The sequence below is a fragment of the Eleutherodactylus coqui genome, chromosome 5 (genome assembly GCF_035609145.1).
Source record: "Eleutherodactylus coqui strain aEleCoq1 chromosome 5, aEleCoq1.hap1, whole genome shotgun sequence".
Taxonomy (NCBI): Eukaryota; Metazoa; Chordata; class Amphibia; order Anura; family Eleutherodactylidae; genus Eleutherodactylus; species Eleutherodactylus coqui.
In genome coordinates this window covers 155,740,044-155,763,668 of record NC_089841.1, presented here as the reverse complement: position 1 = coordinate 155,763,668, position 23,625 = coordinate 155,740,044, and the positions used below count along the sequence as shown (strand labels likewise).

At 46.4% G+C, this 23,625-nt stretch overlaps 1 protein-coding gene across 7 annotated transcripts in view; it reads right to left on the bottom strand.

Annotated features, from left to right (window-relative positions):
• Window positions 1-23,625, bottom strand: part of FBRSL1 (fibrosin like 1) — a 528,725-nt gene that overhangs the window by 318,526 nt on the left and 186,574 nt on the right. For all 7 annotated transcript variants that reach the window (XM_066603438.1, XM_066603435.1, XM_066603441.1 and 4 more), the window contains exon 3: window positions 11,783-11,983. In XM_066603438.1, the coding sequence (XP_066459535.1) occupies window positions 11,783-11,983 (201 nt within the window). The remainder of the gene's footprint in view (window positions 1-11,782; window positions 11,984-23,625) is intronic.

The following is a 23,625-nucleotide window of genomic DNA, read 5'->3' as shown; positions in this document are numbered from 1 at the left end:
TAATTTCTACACCTTGATTGGAGTCACCTGTGGTCAATTCAGTTGAGTGGACATAATCTTAAAAGACACACCGATGTGTATATAAAGTCTCACAGCTCACAATGCATATCAGAGCCAAAACCAAGCCATAAGGAGGAGAGAGGTATTATTGTATCTTGACGCCACCAGGCACTGCTGGTGGAGTCAAGATTGACAAGGGGGTGATGCCCCCTGAATGTGATTGGCTGCACAGCTGCTTGCCCTGAAGGTCCTGGAAGGCCACTAAAGGATTGCCAGCAACGGAGCACACAGCTAGGGGAGCTGACATAATGGAGCTCTGAGGCGGCGGCCAGCACAGAGGTGACAGGATGGATGGCAGGATGCAGCACAGACACGCTGGACGGCTATACCGCGGCCTGCAGGCACAATTGGGACCAGAGAGAGTGGGGGAGCTAACAATATGCAGCCCTAAGGCAGCGGGTGGTACGGAGGCAACAGCCGGATGCCGGCACGTGGCACAGAGACGGCGGCCAGCCAGGTGGCTGTCAAGACGGTGAGGCAAATGCACGGCCTGTGGCAACAATAGAGAGCGGTGGAACGGGCGTCAGGCAGCACAGAGGTGGCACGTGGCATGGACCTGACAGCCAAATCACTGCGGTGTGTGTATGTAATAGTGCCTGGGCTGCAGCCTTAGCCTGAGGGTTAATTTCCAGCATAGCCTTACATTCTTAGATGTTAATGCTGCCAAACATGGCAACATTCACATCTAATAATGTACACCTACAAAGACAAGTAACCCTCAGGCTTGGCTCAGGCCAGGCACTAACCAATGTACACTGTGCAGCTAGGACCTTCCAGCCTTCACCCTATCGGGAGCTATGGATGTGAGAGGGGCGTTCATCCTGTCAAACCCCTAGCTTCCGGTGGCGTCAAGATACAATAATACCGAGGAGAGAACTGCCTGTAGAGCTCAGAGGTAGGATTGTGTGGGAGAACACTACTAAAAACTTATGCTGCACTGAAAGTTCCAAAGCACACAGCGGCCTCCAAAGTTCAACCCACCAAACTAAGGAATCAAAGGGAAAGGGCCTTGGTTAGAAAATGACTAAGAACCCAATGGTCACTTTGGTTGAGTGCCAAAGAACCTATGTGCAGGTGGGGGAAACTTACAGAAGGTCAAACAGCTCTGCAGCTCTCCAGCAATCCGAGCTTTACGGCAGAGTGGCCAGAAAGAAGACGCTCCTCAGTAAAAGGCACATGAAAGCCCAGAAGCACCTAAAGAACGCTCATACTGTGAGAAACGATATTCTCTGGTCTGATGAAACCAAGATTGTACGTTTAGACCCCATTTCCAAGCATTAGGTCTGTAAGAAACGAGGTTCATGACCTGCCCAATACCAGCATTACAGTAACGTATGGTGGTCTCCGCATCATGATGGGAGGGTGCTTTCAGTGGCTTGGGAAAGGCAGACTGCTCCGTTCAGCTTTCTATCATTCTTGACCAAAGTACAGAGATGTTCTTAATTAAAACCTGATCCAGATCACAAGGAACCTCAGGATGGAAAAATGCTCACTTCTAACAAGACAAAGACCCTGAGCACACAGCAAGGCAACACAGGGGTGGCTTAGGGACAACTCCGTGAATGTCCTCGAGTGGTTCAGCCAGAGCCCCGACAATGACGGTCCACAGATGGTCCCCATCCAACTTGGCAGAACTTGAGAGGATCTGAAAAACGAACGGCAGAAAATCTCCAAATGCAGGTGTACAAATCTTGTGACATCATGCCCAAGACGACTGGAGGCTGGAATCACTGCCAAAGGTCTTTCAACTAAGTACAGAGTATAAGGTGTGAATACTTATGTCAATGCAAAACATTTAGTTTTTCAGACTTAAATGTACAAAGCTTTCTACCTTTCTGTTTTCACATTGTCATAATGGGGTAGTGAGTGCAGAATGATCGTGAAAAACTTGAATTCTGGTAATTTTCACAATGTAAAAACCGTGAAAGGGTCTGAAAACTTTCTGAAACCACTGTACATAAGGCTTAACGTTCTCCATTCTGTATTTCATCACATCAGTAGCAATAAGTACTAATACAACCAGAGCCACAACTGTATCTTCATCACATAGTTGTGGATACCCGCACACTCCAAAAAGGCATAATAATAGGCTTTATGTGAAACTGGAGCAGGTTCTGTGTTCGGAGACGTGGATATTCTACTATGAGCCCCTCCAAGAATTGGAGCTAAAGTGAGTTAGGACAACTTGTGTACCGCACTGGCACTACTTAGATTAAATAAATGCTTTCATTAATATTGTAATTAAAAAAGTGTGTCCTCTTAAAGGGGTTGTCCAGTTACAGGACCACATGCCTTTATTAGTGCTCCCTGTACTGGTCTGTACTTACCCCTCTCCTCAGTCGTTATCCAGTGCTGCAGCCCCGCTGTGGTTCCGGTGTTTGTTGTGACAATCACCGACGTCACCACTGCATCACCACCATCTGGATCTCACAACATCATGGCGGCCAGGATGTGAGTGCTGATAGCAGCAGAATGAGCAGCGATTCGCTGCAGCCATCTGACTTCCGATGACGTCAGCTGTCACAAACAACTCCGGGACAATGGAAGGGCTGCAGCGCAGGATCACGGCAGAGGAGGGGTAGGTACAGCTCAGTTGGTTATCTTACTACAGTGAGCGCTATCGAAAGCGCTGTCAACCAGACAACCCCTTCATAACAAGAACTGCAAAAGCAGCTTCTCCCATGAGTAGACTAAGCTGAACAATTGCATAAGGCAATATAATGTCACTGAAGTTATTTCTAGAATGATATATAAACCCTGTATTCCATATCTAAAAGGCTTTATACCTTCATACCTGTAGAGTTTAACATCAGGTGTGGCTATGGGAGGTCAACAATGCAAAAGCAGGACTTTATGACATGGTGATAAATATACCTACACAAAAGGCATACCTACATGTTATACCAATTACAAATATCAAAATTTTAGCTTTACAGTAAAAACTAAAGGTTAAGGTGGCTATGGCACATGCTAGGTCCACTCAAATCCTCTTCTATAATGTGCGGTTATGGAGACATCAATCCTGCAGTCTTCTAAATGTCTCCAAAGAACAATTCTATACTGCACTGGTTATCCCTACAAGGTGAGTGACCCTAGTAGACAGGATGCTTTGTCACAAATTGACATACTATTTCATTCAAGCTTTTAGGTTAAAAATATTTTTTAAACATTTAAACAATTTTTTTTTAGTTTTCCATGTCACTATAGTTCAAAAAATTCCTGAAATCCTGCAGTTTTCACTCAGACCACTAAGCCTAATAGATTGACACTTCCTGTTCTGTAGACAAATTTTCAGCAGTCATCCCATTATCACAGGAAGGAAGACAAAACCTTTACTGTAAAGCTGAAGGTAGACAACAGAAACTGGTAATGTTCATTAGATACTGTACCAAATGCTTCTAACAGCTATTCCATCTAATTCCTCCCCTTCCCTACACACGTAGACTTGGCTCTTCTGAGTGTACATGTGTTCTCAATTGATAGAGGGGAATAGGCTGCTGCTACCTCTCTCCTCAACATACTTAAGAACAAAAGGATCAGGCATGTTGAAATCCAACTGCCTGATCCCCCCACCCCCAACATCTGCCATCAAAGTACAATAGTAATACCCTGTAAACATTAGATGGTTGACTGGTCCTGTTCAAATCAAAACATTTGGCCAATGGCTATATAATGTGTATGGATGGGATCCCCCATTGACTATAGGTGATGATCACAGGTCACCTCCTCTCCCTCCCTGCAGAATGACCTCTACTCAGATCACAAAGCATGCCTAGAACTTTATCCTATAGAAGTTAATGAGTCATTTCCAGACCGTTTATTTTGTCCATGTGGTTGCTGCCAAACCAATCTTTGAGTTGCAGCATCAGCAAATGGCTACCTCATAATCATGTACTGAAAAACAAAAAAATAAATCTAAAAGCTGCATGCCAGCATTTGGTTTTAGTTAAAAGTAGGTGATGCATTCCCTTTAAGGTACCGTTATAAGAGAAGCATATCCCCCTTTCACTGCTTTAGCTTAATCCATCTGTCATCAGCACTGTAGATCATTAAAGTAAGTTCTGATGGAGGAGCCGCTATATTACATGGTCTGGCTGGAAATGAGTTCAATCAAGCTCTGTATCCCGAGCTTCCCTGCGCTACATCCGAGCCGGGGATCCCCTCGTGAATTGGGTGAGCAGCTGTGAATTTGATGCAGTCAAAGATTATTGTTGCAGTAGAAGGGACAGCCATCTGTGCCCTCTTCACAGTGCGCCGTTGTTCCTTTCCTCCAGACCCTGCAACCCCACAATGGCCCCCTCCATTATCGGACTGACACAAATAATTCACCGTCTTGACAGCACTGGGCCACAATGTGTTGGTTTCAATTTTGCAAGATCTACTCATTAGCGGCATAAAATCCTCGTCCATTTGTTTGCACTCAGACAACTGGCTTACACTACTCCCTTGTACCAAGGAATGCAAAACAAACCCCTCGCAGTTTCTATGGAAAACCCATTTTCTTTCATCAATAATGTAGAAGCCATATGTTTGTCATCAGACAATGATATAATGCTTTGAAATGAAGAAAAAGATAAAACCAGAAATACAAGAAAATCACTATGGTGGTAAACAGAATTCTTTCACCATGACAAGCTTTATACACTATGATCAAATGGGCAGAACAGACATGTTTACACACAAACACAAGCAAATAACTTCTAAAGAGACAATAAAAATGGGATTTTGCATCATGTAAATGAGCTGCTGGAATCACTCATAAATACAGCAAAGGCTTCAGCGTTCAATGCGGAACTATAGCGAACCTGTCACTATGACAGACCTATCCACAAAGGCCTCCTTCCACGGGACGCACAGATTATTCATGCGGATTTCCGCAGCGGATGCACTGCGAGTCATCAGTAAATTGATTTTTTATTGCTTGCGGGAGATCACAGATTGAGGTTTTTTTGTCCCACGCAGATGCACAACGGATCATCCGCGGGAGAAAAAATCCACAACCCCACATCCCTAATTGATTTTAACCTTCAAATCCACAGTGACGCACCGCCAAGATGAGCAACACTCCACAATACAGATGCTTCCCTAATTGCTTCTTCTAAGTTTACATGCACTTACAATTGATATTGTATGGAGAATTTTTTAGTTGCAGTGTTTAAAAAATATCTCATTAATACCAATAGTGCCAGTGCTAAACATAATTAATATAAAATTCTTAGATATAGATTTGCACGCTCTTTGGTATTACTTGAAGTTCATGAAATGTATGACAACAGAATCCAGCCCCTAGAAGGAGTTGCCGTTTTTTGCTACAAAACTCGGCATGCAGTTACATCTCAGGCAGATATGCAAATGATTACAGTTGTGGGGTGATTAGATGAAGGTCTTACCACCTGAGGCACTAACGGTGGTTCCACCCATGGCCTATAAAAGGCTCTCAGAGGCTACTTGTGTGTAGTGACCTCTTTTCCCACTTGTGTAGAGCTTGTTGACCCCTAGACATGTCTGTGTAACGCAGAGAAGAGATTTCGCCCCGTTACCAGAGTCTGAGAGGGGCGCATTATTGGAGTGCAAGAAGCTGGAGGCTCATACTGATGAATTGCCGCCACCTGGGCTGTTCTGACCAGACTGTTAGGTGTTGGGACCAGTGGATGCTTGACGGCATGAACACAAGGTGACCGGGCTCAGGATGTCCTTGATAGACCATCAGTAAAGAAGATCGTCTGATCACCAACAAGCATGAGCAACTTCAACTGTTTTGTTGTCCGCCAACCATAGACAGGTGGCACCATCAGTACATGTACTGCCTCTGACACACACCCACAGTCGCCTCAGTTTGTAGTGGTGTGGTTAGTGACGAAACCGGACTGCCACAGAGCGTTTTCAATAATGAATCCAGGTGTAGTTTGGGCACTGACAGACGTGTTCGTGTCCTAAGGTTGAGCACCTCAATCCTGCCTTTGCTGTGGAGCGGCACACTGCCTCCACTGCTGGTGTGTTGGTCTGGGAGCATCGCATACAACAGTTGGTCACCCCTAGTAGTGGTATGAGGGACAATGACAGCTCAGCGATATGTTCAGGACATCCTGCAGCCACATGTGTTGACTCTTAGAAGCCGCCATGAGAGACATTTTCCAGCAGGCTAATGCTCAGCCACACACAGCAAGGATGTCACAGGAATACCTCCACAACATTGTCACACTTTTGTGGTTGCCTGGTCACCAGACTTATCGCCAATAGAACATATATAGGACCGGCTAGGACGCCAACTTCGTCAATCTAGGAATTTTCACAATCTAGAGGCTCAGTTACAGCAAATGTGGACTGATATGCCGCAGGATACCATACAGAACCTGTATGCTTCCATGCCTGCCCGTATCACATCTTGCATCCAAGCTAGAGGTACTAGAGCCTCCATAGAGTGAATTACCTGTATCATGGACTGCTTGCTAGAAATGGGTTGAACCTTACAAAAACAGGTAAGCATATATTTGGTGGGCGCCTTGCTTCACTCATTAGGAGAGCTTTAAACTAGAACAATATGGGAAGGGAAGTGAAAGGCCAGGTAAAAATATACAGCTAATTAATACAGTTGAGAATTTTGCTATTAGAAGTGGAAAGAAAGAACAAAGACAAAAAAATTCAGAGGGAAAGTAGAGGAGCAAGAGACACCGATCACAAACTAAAAGGTTTCTACAAAAATTCACAGAGCATGGGAAACAAACAAGGAGAATTGGAGCTCCTAAACACAGGAAGAGAAATAAGAGGTCATAGGCATCACGGAAACTTGGTGGAATGATGCAAATGATTGGAACACAAGGCTTGAAGGATACAACTTATTTATAAGAAACAGACCTAAAAAAAAAGGAGAGCAGGTATTGTGTTGTATGTTAGGAAATCATTCATCTCCACAGAGATTCAAGCTTCAGAGCTTGGTAGTTCTGTAGAAACGGTTAGTATTCTTGTGTCTTGTGACCACCAGCAGAATGGGTGGAGAGCTAGTGATGGCCTGTATGCGCCCAGTGCACGCCCACACATTGCTGATTGGCTGTGTGCAGCAAGGTCCTCAAAAGGTTCTAGCAGCGTGGGGACAAGATACAATACTACTGAAACTATTTGGGTAAGAATACAAGGAGAGACTAACAGAAAGGACACTATTGTAGGCATTTGCTATAGGCCACCTGGACAAGCAGAAGATATTGATGAACTCTTTCTACATCAGCTGGCCAAGCTCTCAAAAAAGCATGACATAGTGATAATGGGAGATTTTAACTATCCAGACATTTGTTGGGAATCTCTCTCAGGTAAAAGTAATGGATCCAACAAATTTTTATCCGCTCTTGCTGACAACTTTATTTTCCAAAAAATAGAAGAAAAAACAAGGGGATCTGGTATCTTGGAGCTACTTCTTACCAACAGGGAGGAAATGGTTGAGGAAGTAAGGGTGGCTGGGACCTTAGGAGGCAGTGATCATGCTATCCTTCAATTTTGGATAAAAAGAGGAGGAAGACCTAAGAAACTTCAGACCTCAAGGCTGGATTTCAAAAAGGCAGATTTTAATGAACTCAGAAAAAGGGTAGAAAGAATCCAATGGCTGGATGTTCTTAAGAGTCCTGTCCACGGGTGAATTCTCACTGCGTACAAGTGGAGAATCATAGCGAATCTCCACTCGCGGACGGCAGTTCGCAGCATGCTGCGAATCGCCGCAATTTTCCGCGGTGAGCCCATCTGGCTCACCACAAAGATCCATCTGCTGGCTCCTGCTCACGGGCGGTGGCTCTCCGGCGCAGGATTTTGCAACGTCCGTGGTCAGGCAGCCTAAAGGACAGAAATGTCCAAGTAGGTTGGGAAATATTGCGAAATTAGATTCTCAAAGCACAATCATTTGCAATCTCTTAAAGAAGGAAGAATGGGAAGTATTTAAAGAGACCAGGATGGATTAACACAGAACTTGCACACATGTTAAAAATGAAGAGAAACATGTTTATCACAAGATGGGGGGAATATCTAAAGAAGAATATAATGCGATCTGCAGAAACTGTGGGACGAGTGTCAGAAAAGCTAAAGCTGATAATGAATTGAAGCTTGCAACAGAGGCCAAAAGCAATAAAAAAGGATTTGGGGGGTATGTCAAAAGCAAAAGAAAAGTCAAAGATGCTATTGGATGCTTAAAAGAGGAAAATGGTGAATTGGTTAAGAATGATGTTGAGAAGGTCGAACATTTAAATTCCTATTTTGTATCTGTTTTCTCTCAGAAAGTAGATTGAGCATCAACTTATCTACCCTGTGCTATTGGGGGAATAAAAGAAGGCAGGCTACCTGTAAGCAGAGAGATGGTGAGGGAACACTTAGCTAACTTCAATGAATTCATGTCTCAAGGTCCAGATGAATTACATCCTAGGATACTAAAGGAAACAGTGGAGGTAATTGTTGAACCACTCACCATAATCTCTGAAAATTCCTGGAGAACAGGAGAAGTCCCAGAAGATTGGAAGAGAGAAAATGTTCTCCCCTTCTTCAAAAAAGTGAAGAAGGTGGATCAACATAACTACAGGCCTGTGAGCCTGTCTTCTATACCAGGAAAGATTTTTGAGCAAATTATTAAACAGTACCGTATTTTTCGCTTTATAAGACGCACTTTTCTTCCCCCCAAAGTGGGGGAGAAAAGTCAGTGCATCTTATAGAGCGAATGTGCCGCTTGTTCGCGCGATCGCGAGTTTAACGCGCAATCATGCGAACATTCGGCCAAAGAATCAGTTCTCTCTCCTTTGCACTGCCGCCCGCTGATTGGTGGTGAGCGCCGGCGGGAACAACTGTTGCTCCCCTTCCTCCACCAACCAGCTTGACCCCTTCCTCCTATGAGGAAGTGCTTACAGTTCTTTCATTATTGCATGACAAAGCTACCTTAGTCTCCTGCTGCATCCATCCAATTTTAGAAAGATGTCAAAGCAGAAACGACTAGCATATAAAATCCCTTTTAAACTGGAGGTAGTGAAATACGCCAAAGAACATGGGAACAGAGCAGCTGAGAGACATTTTGGGCCGCCTCAAACAGAAAAAATGATACGTGAATGGAGGAAACAGGAGGAGGAGCTGCAAAAAGCAAATAAACGTAAGCACACTTTTTGTGGGCGTACTGCAAAATGGCCACAGCTAGACATGGAAATGAAAGAGTGGATAATACGTCACAGGAACAACGGATTTTCAGTCTCTACAAAAATGATCATCTTTGAAGCCAAGCGTCTTGCTGCAGAGAAAGGCATTGAGGACTTCACTGGATCCGCATCGTGGTGCTACAGGTTCATGAGGAGATGTGGCCTTGCTATGCGCACCAAAACTAGGATTTGGCAAAAAATGCCTAAAGAATATGAAGCCAAGATTGTGTCTTTTCATAAATTTGTAATTGATGCAAGAAAGAAAAATGGCTTTGAAATAGGCCAGATTGGGAATATGGATGAAGTCCCTTTAACTTTTGATGTTCCATCAAACAGGACTGTTGATTTGAAAGGTGCAAAATCCATAACTGTGAAAACCTCAGGTCATGAGAAAACGCATTACACGGTTGTGTTGTCCTGCTGTGCAGATTGCACCCAATTTCCACCAATGCTAATCTTCAACAGAAAAAGCATGCCAAAAGAGGAAATCCCACGAGGAGTTATTGCCCATGTTGATGAGAAAGGATGGATGAAGGTGGAATGAAAATATGGATCGAAAAAGTGTGGTCCAGACGCCCTGGAGGGCTTCTGAAGAAACCTGCCCTGCTAGTACTTGACCAGTTTAGGGCACATATCAGTGAAAACACAAAAAAAATATTTAAAGAAGCAAAGACCCATCTAGCTGTAATTCCTGGGGGCCTTACCAGCCAGTTGCAGCCTCTGGATGTTTCTATTAACAAGCCATTTAAAGTGTTCATGCGAGAGGAGTGGAACAAGTGGATGGCTGCTGGGAATCATGACCTGACACCCACCGGACGCATGAAAAGGCCCACTATCACTCAGGTTTGTGAGTGGGTGAAAACATCGTGGCTGGCTGTGAAGGAGGAAATTGTTGTAGGATCCTTCAAAAAATGTGGCATCAGTAATGCCTTGGACGGTTCTGAGGATGGAATCCTTTATGAAGATGCTGACACCAGTGATAGTGAGTCACTGAGCTTGAGAAGTTCGGACAGCAGTGAGGAGTTTTTGGGGTTTCCTGATGACTAGAGGTGTATTGTTCTAAAATAAAACTCTGCTCATCTGTTAATTACAGTAATAATAGTTCTTAATGCGGCTGTTGAATGACTGCTGTTCATGTTTACATATTATTCTGTTATTTTATTAAATATTTAAGCCCACTTTTTAGTTCAAAATATTTTTTCCTACTTTCCTCTAAAACCTAGGTGCGTCTTATCATCAGGTGCGTCTTATAAAGCGAAAAATACGGTATGTATGCACGTACTTAGATAAAAATGGAAAAATTAACCAGAGCCGGCATGGGTTTGTAACAAACAAGTCATGCCAGACAAATCTAATTTCCTTCTCTGACAGAATTACTGACTGGGTTGATCAGGGAAATGTGGTGGATATAGTATATCTTGACTTTAGTAAAGTCATTTGACAAAGTATCTATACTATACTTATTGAAAAAAATGACCAAATATGGGATTGACAAGGCAACTGTTAGGTGGATTCACAAATGGCTGGGTGATCGTACTCAAAGAGTGGTCATAAATGGCTGTACATCCAAGTGGAAGAATGTACCAAGTGGAGCACCACAAGGCTCTGTCCTATGCCAGTGCTGTTCAACATTTTTATAAATGATCTGGAGGAGGGAATTGATGGGAAACTGATCAAATTTGATGATGACACAAAGCTAGGAGGGATAGCTAACACTAGGGAAGAGAGAGTATTTAAAAAGATCTAGAAAAACTTGCAATGGGTGACGACTAACAGAATGGTATTTAACAAGGAGAAATGCAAAGTCCTACATCTGGGCAAGAAAAAAAAAAGAAAAATGAAAAAAGCACATACAGAATGGGAGGAATTGGGCAAAGCAGGCTTTAATAAATTATTCTGTTGCTCTGATATTGTAATCACTTATGTCAACATTATAAATCTAAGTTTTATTCGATTCTGACAACACCTTCTGGGGGGAGGGGGGGATTTTTTTTATTTTTTTTTTTACAATGAGTGTATATCGTCCAGCATAGTCCAGAGAAATGTCTATCCTACGACACACACACACACACACACACACACACACACACACACACACACACACCTGTTCTCCAACATGTGATTGGAGGCATATTCATATTATATATATTCATAATCTATCTATTTATCTATCTCCAATCACATGTTGGAGAACAGGTTTCCCCTTTTAGCCTACATTGGTCCGGTATGCGTTTACATACCTTATTTTCAACTGTCTAGGAAATCACACAAAACTGCACTTTATCTAGAGATCTACAGCAAAAGAAAGTTATATGACTGTAGGCCTACACAAGGGCATACATCAGAGCTACCTGCTGGGAGTATATACCTCCACAGAAGGCTCACATGCTGGGCGCACACAGCCTCATTCAGAAGAAAACCTGGAACAATGCAGACAAACTATTAAAACGTTCAAGAAAAAATGATACTGACGCAAATTGTAGTGGAAAAAATACTTCGGCCAAATTTTTGAGCAGTATAAAAATAATCATGTCACTCCCAAACCACGTGTGAGTTTACAGCCGTACCTGATTGAATGTCTTCAGGGGGAATTTCTTCTTGTCACGCTCCTTTCCTCTCTCCATCTCCCTCTCCGAGCTACCCGCATCATGGTTGTGTCCATTCTCACTCGGCTCTGCACAAATGTATTTCCCTGACTCTCTGGATTTCTTAGCCGGATGTCCTTCCAATTTCTCTTTTCGTTCAGGTGGTTTCAAGGCCAGGTCTTTCTGCAAAGGTAAGAAAAGAAGATCGGTGAGTAAAGGAAATAAACGAGGTAACAATGCCAGGGCCTGGCAGATTGCATTCTCTAGCATACTGCTCTTCTGAAGCTTCAAAAGCTGCCAACACAATCCTTTTATGGTTCTTATATAAAACTGGACCATTTACCCTTTTTTTTTTTACATCAAAGTTATTACAAGTTGTTTAACAATAGCCACTTGTTCCACATCCAAAACCATATAATAGAATCATGAAGACAAAGATTTTCCCTCAGAGTCTACAGACAATATATCCAGTGTGTCTCAGTGAAATATCGCAACCAACCCTTAAGAACATGTATCACTTAGATAACATTGCTCAGCCATCTCTGCTTGTGACAACCACTCACTTGGGAGGCTGGCAGAAAATCCCCATTGTTTTTATTAATACTATATAGTGCTATATGAGCTACAATATTTGCTGGTAAATTTGTATCATATTCAGAAAAGCATCGTCTATAACTAAAAAAAGTAACAAGTGGTAAGAAGATAAAATGTTTCATGAAATAACATATTGGCGCCATTATCTGCTCTGATGCATGTATTAATGTCTAGTATCAGTATCTGACACTAGAAACCATTTCAATGGGTTCATGTACCCGCGCAATTTTTGATACGGATTTTGAAAAATCACAGCACGTCCTATTTTCGTCTCACATGAGAATATTGCACAGTACACAGACGGGGTGTCCTTGTGCTGTGCAATGAGAGTTGTATCTCGCGCAAGTCGCTTTCGGCCGTGTAAAATACGGCCTAGGGGTGCCAGTACAAGTGCAAACTTTGCTCAAGTTTTTTGATGCAGCGTTTGAAGCCAAAAACCAGGTGTGAATAATAAAAAGAAAGTATAAACAAATACAATTACTATTTTTTTCAATCCAGTCCTGGTTTTGCCTTCAAAAACGTCATTTTAAAAAACCTGATTAAAAACTGCACTTGTACAGCAGCCTAGATAACAGTCAGCTGAATGAGCTTGTTTCTCTAAAGCTATTTCGTCCAACTCCCCACCACCCACAATCAGTTTGACAAGGGGGCATGTGTTCTTCAGTAGGGAGAAGCTGCCGCCAGACAACCTGTGGTGGCAGCTTATGTCCTCTGAGAACAAATCCAATAAGCGTGTACAATGTTTCCCCAATATCTGCCATCGGGTGAGGGCCAGAACACTCCCATACACATTAGATGAGTGGCTTGTCCTGCTGAAAACGACAGTTCAGCAGATGTCAAATGTGTATGGCCACCAATACTACAGTGATTTGACACTTGTGCTTGAAGTGGCTCTGTCAGGTTTCCTATCCTTCCCTATCGGAGGGCAGCAGTTTTCAATGGTATTCCGATATGGTATTTTTATGCACAGACTTGTTTATATGCCTTGAGGACTCCTAGGGAAACCCTCAGAGTCCTGCATTCCTGCCCACACATCGCGATAAACGGCTTTTGCACAGACTAGTTATTAGGCACTTGCAACTGAACATCCACATTTAAAATCACTAGATCTTTGCAAGGCGGCAGTCACAGCGCCCGGACCGTCTCAAACAACTCACGGCGTCCGCACAAAACTGCACTGGCACTAATTACAAGAGAGCAGAGAAAGCAGCATGGCAGCAGCCAGGTCATGTCATTCACGATCCACCCCTGGGAAATTCATCCAATTGTGTTTTGAAATGTCATTTATGTTGAAGTCTACAGCTAATCTAGTAAAAGGGAGTCCATCTCTGAAAACAAAATCTCAGCCGTTAACAAGACAAAGAAGTCCTGTTCAGTGCAGGTATGGGGAGAGCTAGAAGTCTTGGGACACGGACCGCACTATTTGGAGACTCTATATGCATCGCTGGAACACAGATCTGAATTTCTTGATACCGACAGACAAAGGCAGATGCCTATAAATATCCGCAGATTATTTTACAGTGTCCAGAACTTTGAAGAAAAATAATGAGAAGCAATTAAGCTGAGAGGAAAATGTACAATGCTGTCACAGAATGAGCTGGCAGCGATTCTCCAGAGTGACTAGCTCTTATTATAAAGTAACACCAGGCATCCCTTCTGACACATCCATCAGGTAATTTCATTACAAGAACACAGGCTTCTGAACTCCTGTTTTACTTAAGATTTTTTAATAAGCTTCATTAATCGGCAAATGAAATGCCTTTTTGAAACTAATTGGATTTTTAAGAAGATACTAATATAAGAGTCTGCAAACTGACGTATGGTACCTGGTAGAAGACTGCGCAGCATTGCTGGATGGTTTGCTGAATACTAGAACGTGTATGGACACCCTAAGGCAGTGGTCCGTAACCGGTGGCCTGTGGAGGTCTCATATGCACTGGCAATTTATTGTACATCAGGTCTGTTTCATATCAGCGTGTTACAGGTGCATCCATCATACAGACAGCTGTCCCGCCTGACAGCTATTCTGACCTGATGCTCAGAGTTAGAACAGCAGTGGTCAGGCCAGGACACTCACACGTAATACACTTGTGTGAAACCGGTCTTAGACATGTCCGAACCATTGGACATACTGAATTGCATAACACTAGTGACAAATTCTGAGCAGCAAGTGTTTGTGAATTCATGATTTCTTGTATCTGCACATTTAAAATGCCCCTCTTTCATTTGGGAATTTAATCTGACTCCTGACTATCCCTCAAGGGTGGATGTGGATGACATGGTACAAAAGATTAGGGACTCTCTGCCCTAAGGGTATTTCTATAACGGGTAAACGCTGCAAAGGACCTACATGTGGAAGACATGCAGCATGAGGCCTTGTTCACACGGGCTACAAAACGCATGTATGTGAAGGCTGTGGTTTCCAAAGGGTTCTTTCAGGCTACAAAACAGTGATGATTTTGTAGCCCCTGTGAACGAGGCCATAAAGTAGCAGCAAAGTGGTTGAGATTTTAACAGATCTCATCCACATTCTGTGGAATCAGTCAGCGTGGAATTAACCTGCAATAGGAATGGGAGATCCACAGTATGGGTGCATTTACACCTTTACCCCGGTGAACGCGATATTGCTCCGAGACACTTTGCAAGAAAAACCCATCGCATTGATGCAACCTGTAATTTTCATGTTAAAAAAAAAATAAAAAAAATCACATGATCTGCTATGCCATTTTCTGCAAGTCCATTGAAAATAATGGTTGATCTCGCCCTAAAAATAGAACATGCTGGAACGTTTTTCTCTCGTAGCATCGCTGCGAGAGAAAAAAAACATCACTTATGTAAATAGACCCAATGAAAATAATGGGTTCTATTTCCATGCAAGTTTTGTGTGTCTCACAACGCACAGAACTCACATGGGAATAAAAAGCGCCAGTGTAAATGCACCCTATGTCAATTGCGTGCTGTGGATTTTTACTGCTGAATTAACCCCTCTCAATAAACGGGGTGAATTCCACGTCAACTTCGTATGTGTGACATGTAGATTCTACAGTAAATTTGTGGCAAAATCTGCAATGGAATTTCTTCTGTAGACATTTCGCCCCATGTGGCGGTATGCTAAGGGTGTCTATACCCTCCTAAGCCTAAATAATGAAACTTGTGTTACTGTCCAAAAACTTCCAGACTCAACTGTAGCAATCCATGCCCCTAGGACAAGACGGTATAAGTGTATCTTGATGCCACCAGAAGCTAGGTGTTTGACAGGAGGAACGCCCCAGTCACACCCCCAGTTCCCGATAGGGTGAAGACACAAAGGTCCTGGAAGAACCAAAAGTGGATTTATGTGGGAAGCGGCATAGGAGGTAGTAAGTGAGCAGGCGTACGTCTATGTTAACCAGTGTGCTCCCCCGCTGTTACCGCAGCTCATCGCCTGTCCCCCACCCTCCCAGGTGTGCTCCTCGTTCGGGTGTCTGGGGCTGCTGCCTAGATGTGTCATAGCCCCCCGCCATGTCGCTCTACCGCAGCGCTGTTAGTGAAGGTCCCTGGATGTCCCCGTAAGGCCTTCCTCACACAGGGTGTTTTGTACAGCGTTTAGCGCTGCCTTTTCAGCCCAGCGCTAAACGCTGTACAAGGCTTCTATTCATTTCAATGGGGCTGCTCACACAGGGCTGAAAACACAGCGCCTTGCAACGCTGCGCTTTGACAGCGATGCAAGTTCTATTTTGGGGCGTTTTCAGCCCTGCGTCGCCCATTGAAATGAATGGGCAGCGGTTTTAGCACTGCTGAAAACGCGGCAACACTTGGTGCCACGTTTTTGGCAGCGTTAACCGCTGGCCGATTTTCGGGGTGAGGGCTTGTATTAGAAGCCCTACCCCGAAAATGTGCCCCAGCTAGGTAGAGAGAAAAAAAGAAAGTTAATACTCACCTAGCCGCTGCAGTCCGGGTCGCGGCCGCTGGTCTCTGCCTTTGATCCGGGCTTCCCCTGCATTCACAAGTCTATTGCCGTAGGCCAGGTTTGAGAACCCCGCCTCCGGCAATAGAGTGCTGTGATTGGGCATCGAGCGTGCCGATAACCAATCACAGCCCTTCATTGACTGTCTCAGCCAATCAGCGCCGGCAAGCTCTGATTGGCTGAGACAGTCAATGAAGGGCTGTGATTCGGCATCGAGCAAGCACCGACAACCAATCACAGCACTCTATTGCCGGAGGCGGGGTTCTCAAACCTGGCCTCCGGCAATAGACTTGGGAGTGCCGAGGAAGCCCGGATCAGAGGCAGAGACCAGCGGCTGCGACCCGGACTGCAGCGGCTAGGTGAGCATTACTATTTTTTTTCTTTTCAGTATTCTTCGCTGCGTTTTCAGCCGAGCTGAAAACGCAGCCAAAACGCTGGCATAAAGTATGCCAGCGCTGCTGAAACCGGGCGGAATCTGCAGTAACGCAGCGTTGAAAAACGCTACGTTTCTGCAAATGCCCTGTGTGAGGGAGGCCTAATTCTACTGGGTGCGGCCGCTGCCTCCAGCTCTCAGTGCTGCTTACGCCGTGTGCGAGGGGAACGAACTTGGAACGTCGAGCTCAGTGCTCTGGTGCTGCTGTCGCCGTCTCCACCATCCTGGAACAGCGTTGCTCTGTCCTCCCTGCAGCCGACCGCTATGTCAGACACAGCTGCGGGATGCGGCTTCAGCAGCAAAGGCGCGTTACGGCAGGGTTCGCTCCCTCATGGCCACCCCCACTCTGCCCTTCTACATAGAGCGTGGTGCCGCGTTCACGGCCGGCGGAGGGGAGACACAGCTGCAGCATGCGGCCAACGGCTTTAGCGCTAAAGCCGCGTTATGGCACTGTCCGTTCCCTCATGGCCACCCCGCTCTGCGCTTCTACACAGAGCGGGGGGGCCGCGCTCACGCCCGGCGGAGGGAAAGGGGCTTTCTTCTACAGCGAGGGGGCCGCAAAACTACTGTGCTGCAAGCCGCCCTAGATTGCTGCTACAACCTTACTTTACTGGCCTAGCAGGACCTGCAGCCAACACACCTCCATGCCAATCAGCATCAGGGGGCTGCACCCCTTGTCAATTTTGATTCCACAAGGCATTCCTCGTGGCATCAAGATACACTAATATCAGGCAAGGCAGGCACCTCACCCTTCTGGGCTGCTGGTGGCACATATCAGTATGCACCATACCAGGCAATTGATATTGGGTATATCATCAATAGCTGATTGACTGTCCACTGCTCTGCTCGTAACTTCGACCAATCAGCTGTTTGGGCGTCTGAAAGCACCATACAAGACAAAGCATGGAGCAAAAGCAGATCATTTTACCCGAGTATGGGCTGGTGCTGGTAATTGCAGGTGCAGCTCTCATTTAAATCACTGAGAGTGGTGCCTGCACTTACCAGTGACAGCCATGTGGCACAGGGGTAATCCTGAGGTGGCTAGGTCAGCAAAAACCGCTGCCTAGAAAACCCTTTGAAGAGTCTGTTCACACAATGGTTCACACCTCAGTCTTCAGATTCTTCCACAGGTTTCAGTCTACATCCCCAAGTATGGCATCCGGATAGATTCCTAAATGGAATCATAGGCTTCCATTACTCAACAGAGGCGAATGCGCTATTTTCTCCAGCACAAATTCCTGAAACAAACAAAACACTGCTGACGTGGAAACCTTACTGGTCGCCATGTGAAGAATGGAAGCCTACGGTTCCTTCTAAGTTTCCGTTTGGATGTAAGTTTTTGCAATCCAGAAGAAAACTTGTGACAGAACCCAAGAACAGAGGCCTGAATGTGGTGTGAACATGCCCCAACAAAGGTGGCACACCCAGCTGTCAACACAAGTGTAAACAGTGACATCATTAGACATATTCAAGGTTAATGCTTTGAAAACAATGACAGCAATAAAATATTTAATGAGGGTAATCAAAAGGTCATCCCTGTTATTATTTACTATGGGAAGTTGGCTACAGAGACACAAGTGTGACTCCAATAGTCAACTAAACATAACATTAATGCAAAACTACCAAATATATTAATGTTCTAGAAGTGAACATTTTTATAGTTGGGAGTTTATATATAAAAACCAGCAGAATACACTGCAGTAAAAAAAAAAAAACTAAAATAAAAAAACGAACGCTCCGTATCGCAGCAGTCAATAATACAATGATTAAAGGGGATTCAAAAAATTGATTACCACAGCCTATCAGAAAGATTATCTGCATGAACACGGCCTGACATATTTATGAACTTAATGAGTTTTCAGAAATTACGATCTGAATCTAGACAGCTGGTCATTGTACAACGTGACATTAACAACTTGACGCGTACAACCTGAAAAATCCTCAGAAATGTTAAAACATGCAAATCCATTAAGCGCTTGATCTCAGAGGATAGTTTGACCTCAAGCATGTTCTGCCTTCACTTGAGAGAAATGATATAACCACCATGGGTTTTTCCACAGTTGTTACTAGGCTTCTTCTTACTTAGAATTTGCAACTTCATAAAAAAAAATCTAAATGCCTGCTGTCATGATTTTTTTTCTTTATCTGAAGAGCATGATGATTAAGCCTAACCAACAATCAATATATGTTCACTCTGGTGCCTGTTTGTATCAGCTTGTGCTACAAGTAGAGATGAGCGAACGTACTCGTCCGAGCTTGATACTTGTTCGAGTATTAGCGTGTTCGAGATGCTCGTTACTAGAGGCGAGTACCACGCGATGTTCAAGTTACTTTCACTTTCATCTCTGAGACGTTAGCGCGCTTTTCTGGCCAATAGAAAGACAGGGAAGGCATTACAACTTCCCCCTGCGACGTTCAAGCCCTATACCACCCCCCTGCAGTGAGTGGCTGGCGAGATCAGGTGTCACCCGAGTATATAAATCGTCCCCTCCCGCGGCTCGCCACAGATGCATTCTGACAGAGATCAGGGAAAGTGCTGCTAATGCCGGAGCTGCTATAGGGAGAGTGTTAGGATTGATTTTAGGCTTCAAGAACCCCAACAGTCCTTCTTAGGGCCACATCTGACCATGTGCAGTACTGTTGAGGCTGCTTTTTGCAGTGTTGCACTTTTTTTTTTTTTGTATATCGGCCGTGCAGAGCATTGCGTCCTGCAGTAATTTTACATAGTCCAGGGCCAGTAGTGGTGGTGAGGCAGGGACAGTGAAAGACATATACAGTCTATATAGGCAGTGGGCTTTTCCCAAAAAATTTGGGGAAAAAAATCTATTTGGGCTGCCTGTGACCGTCCTGACTGTACTGCGTCTCTGTTGGGGGTAGTTCTCCTAATTCATACGCAGCCAGCTAAGTGTTACAGCAGGCTTGCGCAAAATTCTTTCCTGGCTCCGCGTTGCCTCTTACATCACCGCTGTCATCCTGTCCAGAGTGAAACAGTCTGCAGTAATTTTACATAGTCCAGGGCCAGTAGTGGTGGTGAGGCAGGGACAGTGAAAGACATATACAGTCTATATAGGCAGTGGGCTTTTCCAAAAAAATTTTGGGGAAAAAAATCTATTTGGGCTGCCTGTGACCGTCCTGACTGTACTGCGTCTCTGCTGGGGGTAGTTGTCCTAATTCATACGCAGCCAGCTAAGTGTTACAGTAGGCTTGCGCAAAATTCTTTCCTGGCTCTGCTGTGCGTTCCGTAAGCGAAGTCAGCCTCCAACCACAGGCCAATAAGCGGTACATTTAATTACAGCGTTCTGTTTCTGCACTACTGGTAATACAGCATGCTGAGGGGTAGGGGTAGGCTTAGAGGACGTGGACGCGGGCGAGGACGCGGAGGCCCAAGTCAGGGTGTGGGCACCGGCCGAGCTCCTGATCCAGGTGTATCGCAGCCGACTGCTGCGGGATTAGGAGAGAGGCACGTTTCTGGCGTCCCCACATTCATCTCACAATTAATGGGTCCACGCGGTAGACCTTTATTAGAAAATGAGCAGTGTGAGCAGGTCCTGTCGTGGATGGCAGAAAGTGCATCCAGCAGAAAGTGCATCCAGCAATCTATCGACCACCCAGAGTTCTGCGCCGTCCACTGCTGCAACTCTGAATCCTCTGGCTGCTGCTCCTCCTTCCTCCCAGCCTCCTCACTCCATTACAAGGACACATTCTGAGGAGCAGGCAGACTCCCAGGAACTGTTCTCGGGCCCCTGCCCAGAATGGGCAGCAATGGTTCCGAATCCTCTCCCACTGGAGGAGTTTGTCGTGACCGATGCCCAACCTTTGGAAAGTTCCTGGGGTCCGAAGGATAAGGCTGGGGACTTCCGGCAACTGTCTCAAGAGCTTTCAGTGGGTGAGGAGGACGATGACGATGAGACACAGTTGTCTATCACTGAGGTAGTAGTAATTGGAGTAAGTCCGAGGGAGGAGCGCACAGAGGATTCGGAGGAAGAGCAGCAGGACGATGAGGTGACTGACCCCACCTGGTTTGCTAAGCCTACTGAGGACAGGTCTTCAGAGGGGGAGGCAAGTGCAGCAGCAGGGCAGGTTGGAAGAGGCAGTGCGGTGGCCAGGGGTAGAGGCAGGGCCAGACCGAATAATCCACCAACTGTTTCCCAAAGCGCCCCCTCGCGCCATTCCACCCTGCAGAGGCCGAGGTGCTCAAAGGTCTGGCAGTTTTTCACTGAGAGTGCAGATAACTGACGAACAGTGGTGTGCAACCTTTGTCGCGCCAAGATCAGCCGGGAAGCCACCACCACCAGCATGCGCAGACATATGATGGCCAAGCACCCCACAAGGTGGGACGAAGGCCGTTCACGGCCTCCGGTTTGCACCGCTGCTTCTCCCCCTGTGCCCCAACCTGCCACTGAGATCCAACCCCCCTCTCAGGACACAGGCACTACCGTCTCCTGGCCTGCACCCACACCCTCACCTCCGCTGTCCTCGGCCCCATCCACCAATGTCTCTCAGCGCACCGTCCAGCCGTTGCTAGCGCAAGTGATGGAGCGCAAGCGCAAGTACGCCGCCACGCACCCGCACGCTCAAGCGTTAAACGTGCACATAGCCAAATTTATCAGCCTGGAGATGCTGCCGTATAGGGTTGTGGAAACGGAGGCTTTCAAAGGTATGATGGCGGCGGCGGCCCCGCGCTACTCAGTTCCCACTTGCCACTAATTTTCCCGATGTGCCGTCCCAGCCCTGCACGACCACGTCTCCTGCAACATTGTACGCGCCCTCACCAACGCGGTTACTGCCAAGGTCCACTTAACAACGGACACGTGGACAAGCACAGGCGGGCAGGGCCACTATATCTCCCTGACGGCACATTGGGTGAATTTAGTGGAGGCTGGGACAGAGTCAGAGCCTGGGACCGCTCACGTCCTACCCACCCCCAGAATTGCGGGCCCCAGCTCGGTGGTGGTATCTGCAGCGGTGTATGCTTCCTCCACTAAACCACCCTCCTCCTCCTCCTACGCAACCTCTGTCTTGCAATCAAGATGTGTCAGCAGCAGCACGTCGCCAGATGTCGGTGTCGCGCGGCACGGCAGCACAGCGGCGGGCAAGCGTCAGCAGGCCGAGCTGAAACTACTCAGCTTAGGAGAGAAGAGGCACACGGCCCACGAACTGCTGCAGGGTCTGACAGAGCAGACCGACCGCTGGCTTGCGCCGCTGAGCCTCCAACCGGGCATGGTCGTGTGTGACAACGGCCGTAACCTGGTGGCGGCTCTGCAGCTCGGCAGCCTCACGCACGTGCCATGCCTGGCCCACGTCTTTAATTTGGTGGTTCAGCGCTTTCTGAAAAGCTACCCACGCTTGTTAGACCTGCTCGGAAAGGTGCGCCGGCTCTGCGCACATTTCCGCAAGTCCCACACGGACGCTGCCACCCTGCAACATCGGTTTCATCTGCCAGTGCACCGACTGCTGTGCGACGTGCCCACACGGTGGAACTCTACGCTCCACATGTTGGCCAGGCTCTATGAGCAGCGTAGAGCTATAGTGGAATACCAACTCCAACATGGGCGGCGCAGTGGGAGTCAGCCTCCTCAATTCTTTACAGAAGAGTGGGCCTGGTTGGCAGACATCTGTCAGGTCCTTGGAAACTTTGAGGAGTCTACCCAGATGGTGAGCGGCGATGCTGCAATCATTAGCGTCACCATTCCTCTGCTATGCCTCTTGAGAAGTTCCCTGCAAAGCATAAAGGCAGACACTTTGCGCTCGGAAACAGAGGCGGGGGAAGACAGTATGTCGCTGGATAGTCAAAGCACCCTCCTGTCTATATCTCAGCGCGTTGAGGAGGAAGAGGAGGAGGAGCATGAGGATGAGGAGGAGGGGGAAGAGACAGCTTGGCCCACTGCTGAGGGTACCCATGCTGCTTGCCTGTCATCCTTTCAGCGTGTATGGCCTGAGGAGGAGGAGGAGGAGAAGGAGGATCCTGAAAGTGATCTTCCTAGTGAGGACAGCCATGTGTTGCGTACAGGTACCCTGGCACACATGGCTGACTTCATGTTAGGATGTCTTTCTCGTGACCCTCGCGTTACACGTTATTCTGGCCACTACGGATTACTGGGTGTACACACTGCTCGACCCACGGTATAAGGAGAACCTTTCCACTCTCATACCCGAAGAGGAAAGGGGTTCAAGAGTGATGCTATACCACAGGACCCTGGCGGACAAGCTGATGGTAAAATTCCCATCCGACAGCGCTAGTGGCAAAAGGCGCAGTTCCGAGGGCCAGGTAGCAGGGGAGGCGCGGAGATCAGGCAGCATGTACAGCAGAGGCAGGGGAACACTCTCTAAGGCCTTTGACAGCTTTCTGGCTCCCCAGCAAGACTGTATCACCGCTCCCCAGTCAAGGCTGAGTCGGCGGGAGCACTGTAAAAGGATGGTGAGGGAGTACGTAACGCCTCTGCCCCCTACAACTACTGGGTGTCGAAGCTGGACACATGGCCTGAACTCGCGCTGTATGCCCTGGAGGTGCTTGCTTGTCCTGCGGCTAGCGTCTTGTCAGAGAGGGTGTTTAGTGCGGCTGGGGGAATCCTCACAGATAAGCGTACCCGCCTGTCAACCGACAGTGCCGACAGGCTAACACTCATCAAGATGAACAAAGCCTGGATTTCCCCAGACTTCTCTTCTCCACCAGCGGACAGCAGCGATACCTAAACAATACGTAGGCTGCACCCGCGGATGGAAGCATCGTTCTCTATCACCATCAAAAACGTGGACCTTTTAGCTTCATCAATCTGTGTATAATATTCATCCTCCTCCTCCTGCTCCTCCTCCTGAAACCTGACGTAATCACGCCAAGCGGGCAATTTTTCT